The sequence below is a fragment of the Podarcis muralis genome, chromosome Z (genome assembly GCF_964188315.1).
Source record: "Podarcis muralis chromosome Z, rPodMur119.hap1.1, whole genome shotgun sequence".
Taxonomy (NCBI): Eukaryota; Metazoa; Chordata; class Lepidosauria; order Squamata; family Lacertidae; genus Podarcis; species Podarcis muralis.
This window is the reverse complement of record NC_135673.1, coordinates 7,793,213-7,813,506: the sequence shown is the minus strand read 5'-3', so window position 1 is coordinate 7,813,506 and position 20,294 is coordinate 7,793,213. Positions and strand designations below refer to the sequence as shown.

At 43.2% G+C, this 20,294-nt stretch overlaps 1 protein-coding gene across 1 annotated transcript in view; it reads left to right on the top strand.

The window, feature by feature from the left end:
• The window catches only part of PAPPA (pappalysin 1), a 242,765-nt gene that overhangs the window by 158,871 nt on the left and 63,600 nt on the right, over positions 1-20,294 (top strand). The window contains exons 12-14 of the mRNA XM_028715818.2: positions 188-320; positions 5,602-5,815; positions 12,886-13,054. Coding sequence (XP_028571651.2) covers positions 188-320; positions 5,602-5,815; positions 12,886-13,054 — 516 coding nt within the window. The remainder of the gene's footprint in view (positions 1-187; positions 321-5,601; positions 5,816-12,885; positions 13,055-20,294) is intronic.

Genomic DNA, 20,294 nt, shown 5'->3' with positions numbered 1-20,294 from the left:
ACAGGATTTTGGATTAGATGGGCCATTGGCCTGATCAGGCATGCCTACCATGTTCTCAGCCACTGATCTATAATCCATCCCTACATACACTTTTAAGTGTCAGCCAGCAATTGTTTTGCTTCAAGAGGGGCCACGCAGGAAACCAGCAAGTCCTGTATCTTGGTGTTCTTCTTCCTTCTCTCTCCAGGCTTCCTTTTCACAACCAATGGTTGCTGCCGCCGTTATAATCCACTTGGTTGCAGATGGGACCGAAGATCTCGATCAGCAGGAGACCATTTCTGTTCAACTGGTTGACACCAAAGACCAGAGCCATGACCTTGGTAAGAACCCCTCTGCCTGTTTGGCTATTGTCCTTCACCTTAGGATAAAATAGAAGTCTTGGTTGCACTATCATAAAAGCCGTTGTTTCAGAGTGCTCCAGATAGTATTTTTACATTGGTATGTTTTAGTGTATGGTTGAGAATTTATTTATTTATTTATTTGATGCTACTGTTTCATCCTTTGTAAACATCTTAGAGCAGGAGTCAGCAACCTAAGGCCCATGGGCCACAAGCGGCCCATGGGAGTTGTTTTAATGGCTCATGAGCCACCCCTGAACCGAGCTGCCCACTTGGTGAGTCCCCGCGTGCTGCGCTAAAGCAGTGCAGCACGGCACCGGGAATTGCTTTTGCGGCACCAGAAATCGTATCTGCACAGATGCAGGCGCCGAAATCGCAGGCATGCACACTCACACTGCCCGCGATCCAGCCCACAGAGGGGGCTCCATGGCAGTGAACTGGCCCAGGCAAGGTAAGCCTTGCCAACCCCTGTCTTAGAGGTTCCCCCCCCCCCTGAATCAAGTGGCCTATAAATTTAATAAGATAAGCTGATTTGATTTGTAATATTTCTATGCTGCTTTTCATTCAAAAAAAATGCAAAATGGCTTAGAAAGAATAAATAACATATTAGAATATCACAAAACAGCATAAACCATATAGAATAATTAATAAATCATCAGGAAAACAATTACAATCTATAAAACAACTATTAACGAAACAGCTAGACCACTGTATTTTAATATTTTGTTGAAAGCTGCCCAGAGTGGCTGGGGAAACCCAGCCAGATGGGCGGGGTATAAATTATTATTACTACTACTACTACTACTACTACTACTACTACTAAATAAAGTAAATAAATGGGCATTCACTGAATATTTTAAGGGGGGTGGGAACACCCATAGAACCCTCCTTCATATAATTTCATGGGACTGGGGAAAGTTGGCAGTACTTTCTGCTGCTGTACTTTAGCTAGAATCTGTACATCACAGATGGTGGCTGGTAATCCACTGGGACGGAGAGGGTGGAAGGCAGAGGGACCTACGGCAGGTTGATTCAGGCACATGAGCAGATGGAGCCAATTAATTCTAGCTTTGGCCCCATTCTCCTTCCTCTTGAAGGAACAAACACTGAGATAGAAGTGGAGCAGGGAGGTGGCAGGCAGGGCCATGCCTCATGTATGTGAGAAGGCATGTAGGTGGAGGCTGGTTCAGGTTGGTGGGTCAGCGCCCCATTTGCTCTGATGGACCAGCCTCCACTGTCACTGAAACTGTTGGAGGGAAGTGGTTATTTATATATTTTATTTATTTCACCCCACCTGTGAATCTCTTCCTATGAAATTGCCTCAGATAGATTTAACAGTAAAAACGTCAGCAATAAAAGCATGTGTAAAGCAATTTCATATACATGAAAACAATTCAGATAAATTCATCTATGAAACCAATTTCAAATCTGAGACAGACTGGATTAAAAAACAAACAAACCCTCTCCACTTAAAAGATTTTCTGAGGTTTTAAATTGTCTGCTTTCGAATTATTGGGGTTTTAAATTGTTGAGGTTTAATTTGCATTTTTAATTGCCTGTGTTGTATATTTTTGTCATCACAAGCTGCTTTGAGACCTAGATGGTGAAAATCAAGGTTGGAAAAGCAAGCTCAGAAAGATAAGAGAGACAGTGTTTGTCTGATATATAATGGGAGGCAGTTTCAAAGGGTTGGGGCCACCACACTTAAGGCATTATTCCTATATCATATGGAATGGATTTCTTGATGTGGTAGAATCTGGAGGAGCCTCACTCCTGAAGAGTCAGTTGAGTATACAATGGGTGAGGCAATATTTTAGGTATTCTGATCCAAACCTGACAACTAATTATATTACTATACCAATTGCATACATGAATGCATGATGGATAGCTTGCATTATATGTTAGTTTTCAGTGGATTTGGGGCACCGAGCTTGTCCATACAATCATAATAACTTCTTCAAACCTGAATAAGAAAGCAGAAAAGTGTCTGAAGTAATTTCCACTTAGGTCTTTTAGCAGAGCGTGAAGCTCTGCTTTTCCAAAATTGTTTGGAAGCAGAATTAAAGCTATGTTTCCACATGGCAGTTTATATACACACTATATTGTCCTCTTGTAATACTTATTCTGGACTAGTCCTGTTCAGTGAAGATCCTATGCAATTTTAATTAGAAGATTTGGTCTCCAGATTTTGACTCTAATTGCTTTCCATTCAGCTTGCTAGCAGCTCTGTACTACATCTGTTATTTAGTCAGTTCATGTTCAATTGTGGGGAAGAGAGCTTTAATTGATGGTTTTCTCTAAATTTCTGACTGTGAAATATATTTTATTCATTTAAGGCATTTGCTACCATCTTTCATAGAATCATAGAACTATAGAGTTTGAAGGTGGTTCGAAGGGACCCTAACCACTGCAATGCACAAATCTCAACTATTGCATCTGTGATAGGTGGCCATCCAATCTCTGCTTACAACTTCAAAGAGAGGAGAATCTGCAACCTCCCAAGGGACACTATTCCACTGTTGAACAGCTCTTACTGTCAGAAAGTTCTTCCTAATGTTTAGTTGGAATCTGTTTTCTTGTAACTTGAAGCCACTGGTTTGAATCCTACCCTCCAGAGCAGGGAAAAAACAAGCTTGTTCCCTCTTCTATGTGACAGCTCTTAAGATATTTGAAGATGGCTATCATATCTCCTCTCAGTCTCCTCTTTTCCAGGCTAAACGTACCCAGCTCCTTCAACCGTTCCTCATAAGGCTTGGTTTCCAGACCCTTGATCATCTTGGTTGCCCTCCTCTGCACATGTTCTAGCTTGTCAACATCTTTCTCAAATTGGACACAGTATTCCAGTCTGACCAAGGCAGAATAGAGTGGAACTATTACTTGGCTTGATCTGGACACTAATTTTGTTGATACAGTCTAGAACAGCATTAGCCTTTTTTGCTGCAGCATCATACTGTAGACTCATTTTAAGCTTGTGGTCCATCAAGACCCTCAGATCCTTTTCACAAGTGCTGCTAGTAAGGCAGGTGTTCCCCGTCCTATATTTGTGCATCTGCTTCTTCCTGCCTATGTGCAGAACCTTACATTTGTCCCTATTGAAAATTCATTTTGTTAGCTTGGGCTCAGTTCTCCAATCTGTTAAGGTCATTTTGAATTCTGATTCTGTCTGTGGCATTAGCTACCCCTCCTAATTTTGTGTCATCTGCAAATTTGATGAGCATCCCCTTAATCCCTTCATCCAAGATGCTGAACAACAACGGGCCCAGGACAGAACACTGCAGCAGCTTTCATACGATATAGCTCATGGCACTCCACAATAAGAATTTACAGTAAAATAAATAAAATAATTAAAATACAGTGGTGCCTCACAAGACGAAATTAATTTGTTCTGCAAGTTTTGTCGTCTTGCGATTTTTTTCGTCTTGCGAAGCACGGTGTCGGGAAAGTTTTGGAAAAGCTTCAAAAACCTCAAAAAGCTTTAAAAACCTCAAAAAAAGGCTACCACACCGCGTTCTATGAGTTGCTGCTCGAAGTCAAGTCGCAACTGTATTAACGGTGTTAAGAAAAAGGAAACAAACTTGCAAGACGTTTCCGTCTTGCGAAGCAAGCCCATAGGGAAAATCGTCTTGCGAAGCAGCTCAAAAAACAAAAAACCCTTTCGTCTAGCGAGTTTTTTGTCTTGCGAGGCATTCGTCTTGCGAGGTACCACTGTAGTACAAATTCTCCTACAACCTGCAATTTTTAAAAATAGCACTACTTTACAAAAAATAAATTCATAATGAAAGGAAAACTGTTCTGCAGGTTCCTGTCTCTATCGTGGTCTAATTAAGAGGCAATTCAGTAAAGTCATGTTCTTGCTGAACAGAGGCAGAAGCTGCAAGCTTCTACATAAAGTTACAGTAGCCCTGAAAAAGACCAAAAAGTATTTTCACTGAGCGGACAGGCACTGCAGGTGCACTTTAAATCCTAAAAATCAACAGTAAAAGGGAGGGAGAATAAATCAGTGAAATGTGTCTGTATGGCAACAGCATTGTTCTGAATTCCTATCTAGATAGCTCATGTGAATGAAGTATTTGATCACAGTCAAACTTCCGCTCAGTTATCGAGGATTCCTCCCTATCTCGTCTCACATTGCTCAGGGGTGCTGCCCTCCATGTATAAGGGAGAGCAGCCTTAAAATGAATCAGACCACTGGTCCATTAAGCTCAATATTGTCTACTGTTAATGATAGCAGCTATCCAGGGATTCTGACAGGGGACGTTTCCAGCCTTGACTGACTGATGCCAAAGATTGAATCAGGGACCTTCTGTATGCAAAGCAGATGCTCTATCACTAAACTACAGTTCTTCCCCTTTACTTTGCTGCTGCTACTACTACAATTACTGTCATTTACTGCTTAATGGCAAAATAGGTTTCCAAGTGGTTTACAAAGTCTTAAAGCAGTTTATGCACACATTAAAATATGATCAAAATACACGATTAAAGCAATACAACAATTTTTAAAAGGGCCTCTTGTATATTATCAGCTTGGAGGGGGAAGCATAGGGAGCTTCACGAGGCAGGGGGGAAGAGGACACTTCCCCCAACTTCCATGAACATTCATAAGTTATTTTAGGATCAAAACAGCATGCGTTGTCTACATATAAATGTGCAGCACCATTTTTATTTTATTTTTTTTGCAAAATGCTCAAGGAGTTTTGCACACACAAAAATGCTTCGGGCATCCCTTCAAAGTTTCAGACGGCAGGTAAAAATTGTCTTATGAGAAAACCAGATTAATTATTCAAAATATTTTGGGGTCCATTCTTTGTCCAAAGTCATCAGAGGAAAGCTTTAATTGCTAATATATTCCTCACCCAATCAAGGTCAATTTGATTTTTTTTATTGATTACTGATTTACGTTTCAATGAGTCATAGATCCCATACCGCAGATAGAACTTCTGTAGCAGGAACATTAATATATATATATATATATATATATATATATATATAATTCTTCTCATACACCACACATGCTGCTCCAATGTTGTTATTATCTGATATTTTGATCTTAAGTTTTAAATTTGAGATGTCGTGTTATTTGTTTGTTTGTTTGTTTGTTTGTTTAGTGATCCGCTTTGAGACACATGTGAAAAGTGGGGTATAAATTCTGTAAGTGAATAAAAATAAATAAATAAAGGAAAACAAAACAACAATTTAAAACTCTTGTCTCTCCCCCCCCTCCTTCCTTCCTTCCTCCATCACCCCTTACTTCCTTTGTTGACAGGAATCCATGGCTTGAGCTGCAGGAAAAACCCTTTGATTATCCCTGTCATTCATGACCTTAGCCAACATTTCTACCATACCCAGGCCATCCTGATCACCTTCAGCTCTCCGTTCGTGGCCATCTCTGGGGTGGCCTTGCGCTCCTTCCAAAACTTTGACCCCATCACCGTCAGCAGTTGCCAAAGCGGACAGACCTATAGCCCGGCTGAGCAGAGGTGAGTCCTTTCTTCTCTCCCTACCCCGCCTCTCTCACCCTCCCGTGTCTTTACCACCCATAGACTTCCAGCCTCTGTAGGCCTGATCAAGGGGATAATAAGAAGCAGGAGGAGAAAAGCTGTGCCTGACCTTTGGCATTGCCAGCAGAATCCATGGAGTTTCCCAGTGAATGGGAGCAGACGGGGCATTTAACCCACATGGGAAAATGTCAGTAGATTATTTCCACCTCCTTTGTCTCTCCTCGGCTTTCATGGTCCAGCTTCAATCTATGCTAGGAAAATCCTGGAATAGAAGTCGCAACTCAAAGAGGGCAGGCTCTCTCTGCATGAAAGAAAGAAAGAAAGAAAGAAAGAAAGAAAGAAAGAAAGAAAGAAAGAAAGAAAGAAAGAAAAAGAAAGAAAGAAAGAAAGACCTTGATCCATTCTAACACAATCTTGCACCCCACTTCCAGTAGCTGTACATAATTCTTTTCACTTCCAATTTATTTTCACAGCACTGTGTGTGTGTTTGTGTGTGTGTGTGTGTGTGTGTGTGTGTGTGTGTGTAGGATCAGTGGAGACCTGAGATTGAAATCTACATTTATCTATATAGCTCACTGGGTGGGCTTGGGTATAACAGACCCTCCAAGCATTCCTATTTTCCAGGGACAGTCCTGAATTCACAGAAGCTGTCCTGGTTTTTTATTTGATCTCGGAATATCCCGCTTTTCCTTATGATGTCCCTGTTCTCTTTAGAGGAATGTTGGAGGGTATGGAGTTATGTGACCCCTGAACCAAGGAGATAAGTAACTAACTATAAACCTTTGGAAGACATCTGAAGGCAGCCCTGTATGGGGAGGTTTTTGCTGGGGCAACCCAGTCAGATGGGTGCGGTGTTGTTGTTGTTGTTGTTGTTGACACCCCCATTTTAATTGGAAAAAATATTGTAGGGTATGGTATAAACACAGTATGGTCTTGCACAGCACCTGATCTCACCTTTAAAGCTCTTTGTGGCTTGGAATGAGGGAGTAAGTGAAGGGCTCTTCTCCCCAAGGTTCTTCCCATATACCATAGGTGTTGGAACCTATGGGGCCCTCTGGGTGTTGCTGTGCCGCACCTTCCATTAGTCTCACTCAGCAAGGCCATGAGAGTTGTAGGGCAGCAACATCCTGAGTAGAGGCAGGGAGCCTCCAGCCCAAATGCAACTCTCCTGGCCTCTCTGTCTGGCCCTTGGGACCTTCTCCAGGCCACTCCTCCCTCTCTGCAGACCACATGCTTCACACCCTTTTTTCTTTTGGCCTGGATGGTATGTATCCTTCCACTATTTTAATGTCTATTGGTTGCATAGATGGAGGATGGGGGGGGGTGCTAAGAAACTACTCTACTGTACAGAAGTAAAATTAATTGTTGCACTCATTTTTGACTTTGGACTAGGGGTGGGTGATCCGTTTGATTCAGTTTCAGTTAAAGTGAATCTATTAAACATGTGCTTTTTGAAACACAATGGAAACCGAAACAGGGCTATCCTTCGAAATTCACACTTCTCTGAATTTTGAAATGTATCTTTCAGTCAAGTGAAGTGTGCAAATGTACACATACTAAGATAGTGTTCCCGAAAATGCACATGTTAGTGAGAATAACATACAATAAATTGTGTTATATTAAGGGAAATCATTTTGCAGCAATGTGCATATTGAGGAAAATTTATACCAAAATGTGTATATTATGAGAAAATTGCACTAATATGCTGATGGATTTTTCACAATAAATTCTTGTTTCAAAAATATAAATAAATTGCAAACTGGTGGGTGGGAAAATTTGGAGAAGTCAATTTAATTTAATGAGATCTTTGTTGATATTTCCACACCAGTTTTCCATTTTCTTTTCTTTTATATTTTAAAAAGTCCAGTGGAAATTCACCAGCATTTTAGTGCAAATTTATCTAAATATGCAGATTTTTGTATAGAAGTTTGCCTAATGTACACATTTTTGCACAGCAATTTCCTTTAATATAATGCATCTTTCTATGCAATTTTCATTGATATGTGCATTTATACGTAATTTAACCTTGTAGAGGCTTTACTGTACTTTACTGTTACTTACTGTGACAACTTCATGGTGAGTACTGGCACCCATTTTTCTAGAAAAAAAGCACTGACCAAAGGTATCAATCATAACAGCCTTAAAAATTAAAATACCCTCCTCCTTTCTTTTTCCAAAGGCAATTCTGTGTATATTTTGTACAGTGTTTATTGACGTATATAGGTAATGTTCAAAAGCATCAAAAACAATAAAACCCTCTTTTTTAAGTTTTCAGATGTGGATTGGAATTATTAATTTTAAGTCAGTTATCATCTCGTATTTAATCCATTTTCTTGAGCGATTGCATTGATTTGCCAAACCTTAAGAAAGGTGTCCTCTTCCAGAGATTCAAAGAGATAGTTCCATCAAAGCACTGGTTGTTACAGGAATAAGGCATCATCATTATTATTTAAAGAAGAATTCTGTACCCTTTTGAAAAACACACACACACCTTCTGCAAAAAATGGCTTCAGAATTTTGTAGAAGTGTGGCCTTGATTTTTTGCCCTACGAATTAAAACCCTTCAGTTGCCTCCCACCTTTTACTGCATTGGCACTGATTGATCACAAAGTGTACGCTTGAATGCTGTGATAAGAATTTCCGCTCCAACATTTTAAGCTCATAAGAGCTTAAAGGGAAGGCGGAGAAGCAAACTGAACATGTGATTCTGCCACTACCACCCACCATCCCTTCGCCAATGCTTTCAGACATTGCTCTGCAGCAATGGGTCTTTCTCTGTCTCTGTCTCCTCCTGCCTTGGGACTTGGCCAGACATCCATAAACTGGACCTCTCATTTGAAACTTGATCCGGCTGTTCACTGGGCTTCTGAACTTACTCATCTCATTTCAACACAGAGATCAGAAGCCTTGTATCTAGGTCAGAGCATGTTGTCTGCATTGATTTTATTTTATTTTATTTTATTTATTTTATTTTATTTTATTATTTTATTTTTTTTATTTTATTTTATTTTATTGCTATGGATGCAACTATCTTGGTCTTCTTGATCTAATAAAAGGAGTAAATAGGTCTACCCCGAGTAGACCTATTGAAATAGGTGGTTAAAACTAGAGGAAGAAGAACCTGCTAGATCAAACCAAAGGCTTGTCTTGCCCCACATTTTGTCCCCACCATAGCCACCCAAATTCCTAAGGAAAAGGGTTGTGGTTCAGTGGGACAGCATCTGCCTTGCAAGTGGAATGTCCCAGGTTCAAACCCCAGCCGGAACTCACCATGAATGCCTCCCTTGTTTTCTTATAATGGCAATGGTGCCCACCTTAGAGGTGTTGGAACTGAGTGCTGGTGAGTTTCCGCTGAAAAAAAAGCTCTGAACAGAAGTAATGCATGGCCATCATAACTTGTAAGCTTTATTATCTGTATAATTTTCACTTCCTTGTTAAATCCGTCCAAGTTGGTGGATATCACCACACCTTATGTTAGCAAAATCCCATGGTTTTAACTACATGCCATGTGGAGATGCTTTTGAAATTTGCCAATGCCACATTGGGCTTCCAAAGGTGTGCATGCTGAAAGCTCAGTCAACGTTCTAGGTGAAGGGTCCAAGAGTCCCACTTCTCCCCAAAGCAATGACACTTACAATGATATATTTTTTAAGGTAAAGAGTGACTTGCTTTCTATTCTCATTCTTCCCTGTCCCCCCCCTTTCCCCTCTTACTTTTGCTTTTCTTTTGCTCTGAGTTTTCTACTGTATCCCCACAGACAGGTAGCCTGTGTTTTCCTTGCAGTGTAATTATGTCACTGCTCTGCATACTTTGCAGTTGGAAGAAAGTACACTTGCTTTTCTTGGTTCCACTAAACCTTGTTTTATTGCCATCCACCTTGCCAGGCCAGCCAAGAGCTGGCTTCTGCCAGGTGGACTGTGTTATCACCCTCTTCAAGTTACATCTGTGCAGGTGCTGGAGGGAGGGCATGCGCATGGATGTAAAGCACTCACTGTAAGAGTAGATTTGGTTCCTGTGTTTGATTTTGTGCCACATATGAAGGGGATACCTGTCACCTCAAAAGAGCCTCTCAGCTTCTCGAATTCAATCACCAGCCGCAAAACAGCAGCCTCTTAGTGTTTATCAATGCACTTCCAAAATCTTGTGCCTTTTGCTCATCCTGTGACCCAACCCGTCTTATCAATTTTTGTTCTTTTCATTTTCTCATTTTTCCAATTATAAATTCAGTGCAACCCATTTACACATCAAATTCTTCTTCTTCTTAACAAAATGCATCAAAGTGTGTATACATGTTTTATATGTTTTACACAAAACGCACCAGAAAACCCATGTGTTTCTCTTACTATGCATAGTTCTGCCCATTTTTGCAAGAAATTTCTGTATGTTAATATAGTGTGTTTCTGTACATCATTTCCACTTAATTTGTGTGTGCTGTCCCCCCCCATATATGGGTTTTTGTACACATTTTGTTTCTCTTGGGGGTGAGGTGATAGTGAAATGCATGACAGAAGTTTGAACCCGTGCTGATTTCACAGCATTTCCCAAACTTCTGAGTTCATCCCTTGATCTCTTGATGAGCTTATAATGTTGTCAGCAACCCCAACCCAAATCCTTATGACTATAAATAAAATGCAGTTGAGATATATTGATATATAAGGTAAAGGTACCCCTGCCCATACGGGCCAGTCTTGACAGACTCTAGGGTTGTGTGCCCATCTCACTCAAGAGGCCGGGGGCCAGCGCTGCCCAGAGACACTTCCGGGTCACGTGGCCAGTGTGACATCGCTGCTCTGGTGAGCCAGAGCCGCACACGGAAACGCCGTTTACCTTCCCGCTAGTAAGCGGTCCCTATTTATCTACTTGCACCCGGGAGTGCTTTCGAACTGCTAGGTTGGCAGGCGCTGGGACCAAACAACGGGAGCGCACCCCGCCGCGGGGATTCGAACCGCGACCTTTCGATCGGCAAGCCCTAGGCGCTGAGGCTTTTACCCACAGCGCCACCCGCGTCCCTATATTGATATATAGTCAACATTTATTAATGACCAATCTCCATGACTAGGAATCAAAAAATGTTAGGGAAAATAAAACAGCCTATTAAATACTGAGTAACATCATTGGAGGGACGCAGGTGGCGCTGTGGCTCTAGGACTTGCCGATCAGAAGGTCAGCGGTTCGAATCCCCGTGACGGGGTGAGCTCCCGTTGCTCGGTCCCTTCTCCTGCCAACCTAGCAGTTCAAAAGCACGTCAAAGTGCAAGTAGATAAATAGGTACCGCTCCGGCGGGAAGGTAAACGGCGTTACCATGTGCTGCTCTGGTTCGCCAGAAGCAGCTTAGTCATGCTGGCCACATGACCCGGAAGCTGTACGCTGGCTTCCTCGGCCAATAAAGCGAGATGAGCGCCGCAACCCCAGAGTCGGCCACGACTGGACCTAATGGCCAGGGGTCCCTTTACCTTTACCTTTACCTTTAACATCATTGGAAAGGGAGTTGAACTCTGCACTGGCATTTCTGAGGCACCTGGTTCCTAATTAAATTATTCGCAGTATGCCTTGCACACTTCTTTTCTACCCCTAGCCACTTTTTGATCTGGGGGAGGGCCAGTATTGACCACTCTGGGAAGCCCAGCTTTATCAGATACACTATGACATTGTCACAACTGCTCCATGAATCATGGCAAAAATCAGCTTAAAGTGCTGTGCTGCAAGCGGTCAGTGGAGGCTGGTCCATGGGACAAATGGGGCCACCAACTCCAGTATGCCTCCTGCCAGCCCCCAGTGGCTCTGCCTGTCATTGGTTCTGCCTCCACCTATTATTGGTCTACCTGCCTTCCACCCTGCGTCTCCCAATGGGCACCAGCCCCCACTGCAACTAGCTCATAAAGGTAAAAAGACAACCAGGCAGGCCTTGGGCAAAGTGCTCCCTTTCAATCCAAGGGCTTGCTGTGAAGGTAAATGAGAGCAGGGTGGCTGATCCTTCTGCAAGCTGTTGGATGCTATAGAATACCAATGCAGTGTCTTCCATGCTAAAGTCAGCAATCATTAGCACTCCTTCCGTAATGCTTCCCTCCCCAGTTTCATCTCATGGTATTGATCTCCTTGCATTCCTCTCTCGCCTTTTCAATCTTCCAAATGGAATAATGGGGGTGGGTTTTTCTGGCAATTAGGAGCTTAGGTATAATTCAGCCGAGTCCTGCTGAATCTTGCTGAAACATAGTCCTTGAAAGGTTTGGCGAGGGAAGAATTTTGCATGTTGTAAGGATAATTTAAGGGGGGTGGGGGGAAGCAATTGCATGGGACTCCATGGCTAAAATGATGGGCTTGGACATTGCAGGGGCACTGAAACTGCTGAGCGGTTTTAAAGGATAAGCTACAACCTCCTGTTTTAATTACCGTTTTCACTGTTTTGAACATAGTACTGTTTTGGGATGCAGTTGGATGCGGGGAGTGTTGTGTTAGTTTTCCTAGTGCTTATGTTCTGTTTTCTAATGTTCCTTTCACGCTGTAGTACCTGTTGTGTTAAGCAACTGCGGCTTTTTGACCCATATGCTGGTGTGTCATGATAAATTTAATTCCCACCAGTGGGAATCTCATTGGACAGGTTCGCTGCCCCCCACCCTCCCATTCCTCACATACCTGCTTTGGTTCCCCCATGATTCCTCCATGAAAACACCAGGGAGGAGCTGTAAGCTTGCATACTACCTCAAGTTTTGTCACTTTACTCCTGCAATTTTCTGGGTTTATGGGGTTGCAAATGGATTATTTTTGGAACCAATTAACATGGAAATGAGCACAAAACTTCCACTATATTCTGCTCGCTTTCCAGAAATGGCTTTTATGTTGTATGAAAGCTCAAATATAATGCAGAAATTTACAGCTGGGAAAATGGAATAAAGTGCTGTGTGAATGCAACCTAGATGAACTTGTTTTATTGAGCATTTTGATTACAGGTGTTTTATTGCTTTATTGTGTATTTTAATTGTGCACATTGTTGTTGGTTTTGTACTTGTAAACCACCAAGAAGCATATATATTCCTTTTCTCCCCCAACAGTTGTGTCCACTACTCCTGCAAAGCCACTGATTGCCAAGAACTGGAGATTGAGAACGCTGTGCTGACCTTCTCCAGTGCGGGGCGTTTTAATGGTGCCCAGTGCAATGTCACCTGCAAGACAGGCTACATCCTTCAAATACAGAGAGATGACGATCTTGCAAAGAATCAGGTTTGTTACTGCAGTGCATAATCTGCCAGGGTGAGGGAATAGCTGTCTGGGTTGGGTGGGTGGGGGGAATGGTTTCACCATCATTTAAAGAGATACAGGATCTCATAATATAATAGTAGGCAGTGCTATGGGTTATAGCAGGGGCTGCGGACTTCTTTAATCCTGATGGCCACATTCCCTTCTGGGCCATATGCCAGTGGTAGGTGAAGCCAGGTAGGTGAAGTTGGTGGAACAATGAATGTTCTATCTACACACACTCACACCCAACTAAGGTCAATTCTGTGTCCCGGGCAGCTGTCTACCAGCTCCATCTGGTATGCAGGCTGAGATCCTACCTGCCCGCAGACTGTCTTGCCAGAGTGGTGCATGTTCTGGTTATCTCTCACTTGGACTACTGCAATGCGCTCTATGTGGGGCTACCTTTGAAGGTGACCCGGAAACTGCAACTAATCCAGAATGTGGCAGCTAGACTGGTGACTGGGAGTGGCTGCCGAGACCATATAACACCAGTCTTGAAAGACCTACATTGGCTCTCAGTACATTTCTAAGCACATTTCAAAGTGTTGGTGCTGACCTTTAAAGCCCTAAACAACCTCAGCCCAGTATACCTGAAGGAGCCTCTCCACCCCCATCGTTCAGCCCGGACACTGAGGTCCAGTGCTGAGGGCCTTCTGGCAGTTCCCTCACTGTGAGAAGCGAGGTTGCAAGGAATCAGGCAGAGGGCCTTCTTGGTAGTGGCGCCCTCCCTGTGGAACGCCCTCCCATCAGATGTCAAGGAAATAAACAACTATCTGACTTTTAGAAGACATCTGAAGGCAACTCTGTTTAGGGAAGTTTTTAATGTTTGATGTTTTATTGTGTTTTTAATATTCTGTTGGGAGCTGCACAGAGTGGCTGGGGAAACCCAGCCAGATGAGCGGGGTATAAATAATAAAATAATAATAATAATAATAATAATAATAATAATAATAATAATAATAATAATAATTATTATTATTATTATTATTATTATTATTATTATTATTATTACAACATTAGGTTAAGGCATGATCACTTTGTTGCATTCTGTTGCCCCTTGTTTGAGTTATATTAATAAGTCTCATGAAAATTTTTTGGACACCTCCCATTTCTCCTTGTGATAGGGATGTATATGGGATCAATGAAATATAGAGTTGGAGTACTTTAGTTAAGTGAAATGTGGCTTCCAGTTGAAAATGTCTGCATTGATTTGTTCTTAATATACCACTCTATGAAGCTGTACTATGTTGCCTCAGTTTGATTGGGGGGGGGGCTTTCCTTCCCTGCCTCCTCTCTGGACTTCTGTCCTTCAAAGCCCTGTCTTAATGGCACCACTGAAATAGGTACCATTCCTGGTAAACAGGGATCCTTGTGGGTTGGCTCTGGGAGGTGATACACAGGACGGTTGTCTTAGAGTGCCTGCAGGAATTGAACTGCACAGCCACTAGACCTATTTCAGACTGAATGGGTTGTATCCAGTGGTAGTTCTACTCAAAGCAGGCTCAGTGAAATTAATGGATCTAAGTAAGGCATGGAAACTGTTTTCAATGGGACTACTGTGAGTAGAACTAGCATGGGATACAACCCTATAGCTATAAAGAGAAAGCCCACCAGTGGCAAAGCATCTGCCTTGCATGCAGAGGGTCCCAGCTTCATCTGGCATCTCCAAGTAGGCATCTCCAGGTAGGGCTGAGAATGTCCCCTGCTTGAAATCGTGGAGAGCCTCTGCCAGTCAGTGTAGGCAGTACTCTGCTAGATGGACCAATAGTCTGACTCAGGATTAAGCCAGCTTCCTATGTTCCTTTTCTATCCACCTAGAGTGAGTCCCCTATCTGGGCCTTCATTGTGACAGATCTTACCCTAACGTGGCCTCAGCACCAACTGACTTCCTCCTTGTTTCTTCCAGGAGAGAGCTGGCAGCTACTATTCCCCACCCCTCCACACACACACACACACACACACACACTCAGTATCACCCCGCCCCACCAATTGCTTGTTTACTTCTCTTTCCACTGGCTCTATGCGAAGAAGAGAAATCCAAGGTTTAGCACACACATGCACAAAGCAGTTTCACAACTTTCTGCACATTCAAGGGCCGCGCTGTGGAGAGCATTCATTGAGAGTGTTAATTGAGGACAAATTTGCAAGTGGGTGGGCTACGCCTAGAGGTTTATATAGCATCATTTTGTGAAAACACTAAGACCCTTCATAATGCTACCAAGGGGAGATACTTGAGGTGCGTGTGGGGGAAGGGGAGTCCAGGATGAGTCAACCCCTTTTTGATTTAATAGCAGACCCAACAGAGGACACTGCAGTCTGGGCCTCATTCCCACCCCCACTTCCTTCATGCTAACTGACACCAGTACCAGAACCTCCCTAAAGCTGATCACTTCTTGCAGTACGGGAAACAAATTCTCAAATGAGCCTGACTTACTGAACAAGGAAATGCTTGGGAAATGGGCCCTTATCGTCAAGAAGTGCAAGAATCTGCAAACCAAACAAATCACCATCCATATCGTTTTTGTGGCAGGGAGCCCTCTGTGGGGCGGGGGGGGGGGGGTTGGCGGCGGCAGGAGATTAGAGCCAGTTAGTGTGCCTGGTTTTGATCAAGGAGCCCTGCTTGCAAGGCAAATGGGTACTTAGTTAATTCACACACACACAGCAGTCTCTCTCCACTGAGGTTTTGGGGCTTGGATGCATGTAGGGAATCTGCCCGTTGGCCCATCTAGCTGAGTACTGTCCCAATGCTGACTGATTGTGGCTTTCCAAGGTTTCACACAGAGGTCTTTCCCATCACTTTTGAGTGGAGATGACAGGGAGATTGAAACTGGGGCCTCCTGCATGCAGATTATGTAATCTACCATTGAGTTGTAGACTCCAGTAAGTCTCTGAATACCAGTTGCTGGGAATCACAGGTGGGCAGAGTGCTGTTATGCTCTGGTCCTCCTTGCTGGCTTCCTGTAGACATCTGGCTAGCCACTGTGAGAAAAAGGATGCTGGACTGACTGGGCTTTTAGCCTGATCTAGGAGGGCTTTGCTTAAGTTCTTCACAATGCAGACATTAACCTAGGCCCGCATCTACAAATCCACTCGCCAGCTCACCAGAGGCGAATGCACCCCAAAACTTTGGTGAACAGGACACTCAGGCCCTAGCCTGAAGGTCTCATATCCAGAAGCAGCAATGTTAGAGAGAAACTCCTGCTGTCTCTTGCCATCTCCATGCCATGCATTAATAAGAGGTGACCTTGCTTATTTCCCTAGCCCTCATAATGTGCTAGGGCACACAGGAGAGGGCTTTGCTGGTGTCTACAGACAGTGGCCAATTAATAAACAAAGCCAGCGGTAATGGACCATTGACTTTTGATTTGAACTAAGGAAATGTTGAGGAAATATTAATTGCACTTGCCCTTTCCACATATGCGACTGCTTCCTTTTCTTTTCATTGAGTAAACATAGAGAAAGAGCTGATCCCAATAGGTGCAAGCTGCTGATTTCTTTCTTTTTAACACACATAGAAAAATATCTCCCTGCTCCAGGATCTATGGTGGGGTGGGCAACCTGTGGCCCTTGGCTGAATTTAATGTGTCCCTCAGCCTAATTTCATTCAAATGACAAGGGGGGAGGGAACAAGGGGAGAGCAGGTGGAGGCAGAAAGAAAGAAATAAGGGAAGAAAGCAATCAGTACATATTCTCTAGGAACTGTAGCTCTGTGAGGGGAAGGGAGGTCTCCTCACAACCATCAGAAACCTTAATAAGCCACAGTTTCCAGGATGCTTTGTGGAAAGCCATTACTGTAACAGTTGCACAGTGGTACCTCGGGTTAAGAACTTAGTTTGTTCCAGAGGTCCGTTCTTAACCTGAAACAGTTCTTAACCTGAGACATGCTTTCGCTAATGAGGCCTCCTGCTGCCACTGCGCCGCTGGTGTGCAATTTCCGTTCTTATCCTGGGGCAAAGTTCTTAACCCAGAGCAACCACTTCCTGGTTAGCGGAGTTTGTAACCCAAAGCATCTGTAATCCGAGGTACCACTATATCATAGAGCTTTAACTGCATTATGTGGATGAGGCCTCTATATTCTGGAAAAAATTCTTCCACACTCTTGGAGGAGGTTGGTGAATTGTTCACTTTGGAACATAGGGGGCTGCCTTATGCAGAGCCAGATTGTGGGTCTACCTAGCTCAGTATTGTCTACACTGATGGGAAGTGGTTCTGCAGGGTTTGCATACATGTGTCTCTCCCCACCTTACTTGGATGTGCTGTGGATTGAACCTAGAACCTTCTGCATGTGAAGGTTCTGCATTTTACCACTGAGCAACAGCCCTTCTCCAATACAATGGCTGGGATCCTGAGTTCAGAACACCTAGGGAACTGCCTGAGTCAGAACATTGGTCCACCTAGCTCAGTATTGTCTACAGTGAGTGGCGCAGCTCACCAATGTTTGCAGACAGGGAATATTTCCAGCCATGCCTGGTGATGCCGGGGATCTGACCTGGGACTCACCTCATGCAAAGCAAACGCTCTACCAGTAAGCTGTGGTTCTTCCATTTGCCTGCCTGCAAATCAGGTGCAGAATTCTGAGAGGGCCTTTGCATGCAGCTCTCAGCATCACAAGCAATTTTGCTTGCACACACATACACTGTAATTTCACAAGCACATGCACGCGCGCGCACATTGTCTATCAAGGGTTTGGAATTCATTTTTGTGTACTGATAAGAGCTTTGCCACTGACTAAAATTCCCCCCTGCAATAATCGCAATCCAATAGTGCATGTGCTTCTTTGCCTGTGTCATTTGTTTGATGGTTGTACTTCCTCCCTGTTTCCCACCTCTTGCCTCTGCGACCCCCACCCCTGTTTAGTAACAAGCTGCCACTCTCTCAGTTGGTGGCTTGGTGTCATCGCAGCCTCTCCTCCTCTGCTGCCTCTGTGGTCAGGAGGTGCTGCTTAAAACTTGACAGCTCCTTAATGCTCTGTAAAAAATTAATCAATCATGCGGGAGCTGAGAGGGAGAGAGAAAAGGCCAGCCTCATGTGGGTTCAATTTGAGGCTCCTCTTTCAGAACGCAGCAGCCAGTTCTTTGGGGGAAAGGGACTGTAGAGGGTCCAGTTGAAAGGGGCAGCGGATGGATTTTGCAAACCAGCAGCACTACAAAGGGTTTGTGTGTGTTCTGTAGGGTATGCATTACTGTTACCATATTATTTGTTAAAGATAACAGAGGATATTCTACTGGATAACAGCCTAGTTATGGGGAGAAATCAGTTCCATTTCTATATGAAACTCCCTAAACCGCTATTCCCAAAATGCAGCCAGTTTCTGAATTCATTCTTATCTACATTGTGTAAGGCAGCTCTCAAACCAAATGTTTACCCCACAAAATTAATAAAGATATGTATGTTAGGGGAAGGTTTACATTAAAATGCTTTGTGTTTGTGGAAATAGCATGCAGTAATGTATTGGGGGAAGAACTTGCAAAAATGCACACATTGGGATAAGTTTGCACTAAAACTTTGACAAATTTTTTAAAAATGCGTGAAGAATTCACAAACTATAGCACTGCAGAAGGTATGTCTGGAAGGGTGTATAACTCAGAAAGCTCATCAATAACACCTGCACTTTTAAACTCCCTGTCTATTGAGATCAAGCAGTGCCTTCACTGTACTCTTTTCAGTGCTTGCTAAAAACAGTTTTGTTTAGGCAAGCCTATCCAGATGCTTACAGAACAGAGGTAATTTTAATCAATTTTAGGATTTTAACTTTTGTATGTTTTAAAATAGGCTTGTGATTTTTTCTTGATTTTCTTCTTTTATCTGTTTAACCATTTGTGCTTTTACCGGTACATTTTATTTATTTATTTATTTATTTATTTATTTTTACAAATGCTTCGAAATAAATACAGTGGTACCTCGGGTTACAGACGCTTCAGGTCACAGGCGCTTTGGGTTACAGACTCCGTTAACCCAGAAATAGTACCTCGAGTTAAGAACTTTGCTTCAGGATGAGAACAGAAATCGCGCAGCGGTGGCACAGCGGGAGGCCCCATTAGCTAAAGTGGTGCTTCAGGTTAAGAACAGTTTCAGCTTAAGAACGGACCTCTGGAACGAATTAAGTTCTTAACCCGAGATACCACTGTAAATAAATTCAGCTCCACTGAATTCAATGGGGCTTACTCCCAGGTAAGTCGGCATAGGATTGCAGCCTTTGCATCTTTTATTATTAAGTTAGCATTCCCTTTAATAAAAAAAAAAAAAAGTGCTGTCACAAGATCCGATAACGTAGCCACTGGCTGAGAGGGCTTTAGAAGAAAATTAGACAACTTTGAAAGAGGGGCATAGATTTGTGGATTGTTGTCTTTTCACTCCTGATCATCCTATACTGCATATGACATTTATGGTCTGTAGACCAAATAAACTAAACTTGAGGTCTTGAAAGATTCCAAACTGCACCATTCCTTAGTCCAGTTTATAGGAGGCATTCCTTGTTTTGCATCAGTTTACTGGCTTGGAAAACTCTGCAGGGGAAAGTGTCCATTTGGGGAACTGCCTGTCTTCCTTAGACAGGAGGTGTGCTGTAAGGCTGCTTTTCCCATCCAAAAGCAGCCATATATCAAAAGCAGATAGGTCCCAAGCTGCTGAAACTATTAGGGTGCCTTGGCAAATGGGGACTCAGCTTCCCTTTGATGTATGCTGGAAAAATTCCCCATGCTTTCATAAGCACACATCAATGCTTGGCAGAACCAGACTCCCGACATTGCCAGACCTGAATCAGATCTCTCTTCTCCCCCCACCCCTTGCTGGGGGGGGCACACATAGTTTCACAGTGTCCCAGTCAGCTGTGTGGTAGGTGTTGCCATTTAACCATTCCACGTATGTTCTGTTTGGCTCAGATTGTTCATATAGGACATGGAGAGGAAACTAAGGCCTGGGGGCTGAATCCGGCCCAATCGCCTTCTCAATCCGGCCCACGGACGGTCCAGGAATCAGTGTGTTTTTACATGAGTAGAATGTGTCCTTTTACTTAAAATGCATCTCTGGGTTATTTGTGGGGCATAGGAATGCATTCTTTTTTTTTCCTTTCCAAAATATAGTCTGGCCCCCCACAAGGTCTGAGAGACAGTGGACTGGCCCCCTACTGAAAAAGTTTTCTGACCCCTGATATAGGAACTAGTCAGTGGCCTTATACAGAGTCAGACCATTCGTCCATCTAGTTCAGTATTGTCTTTGTTGA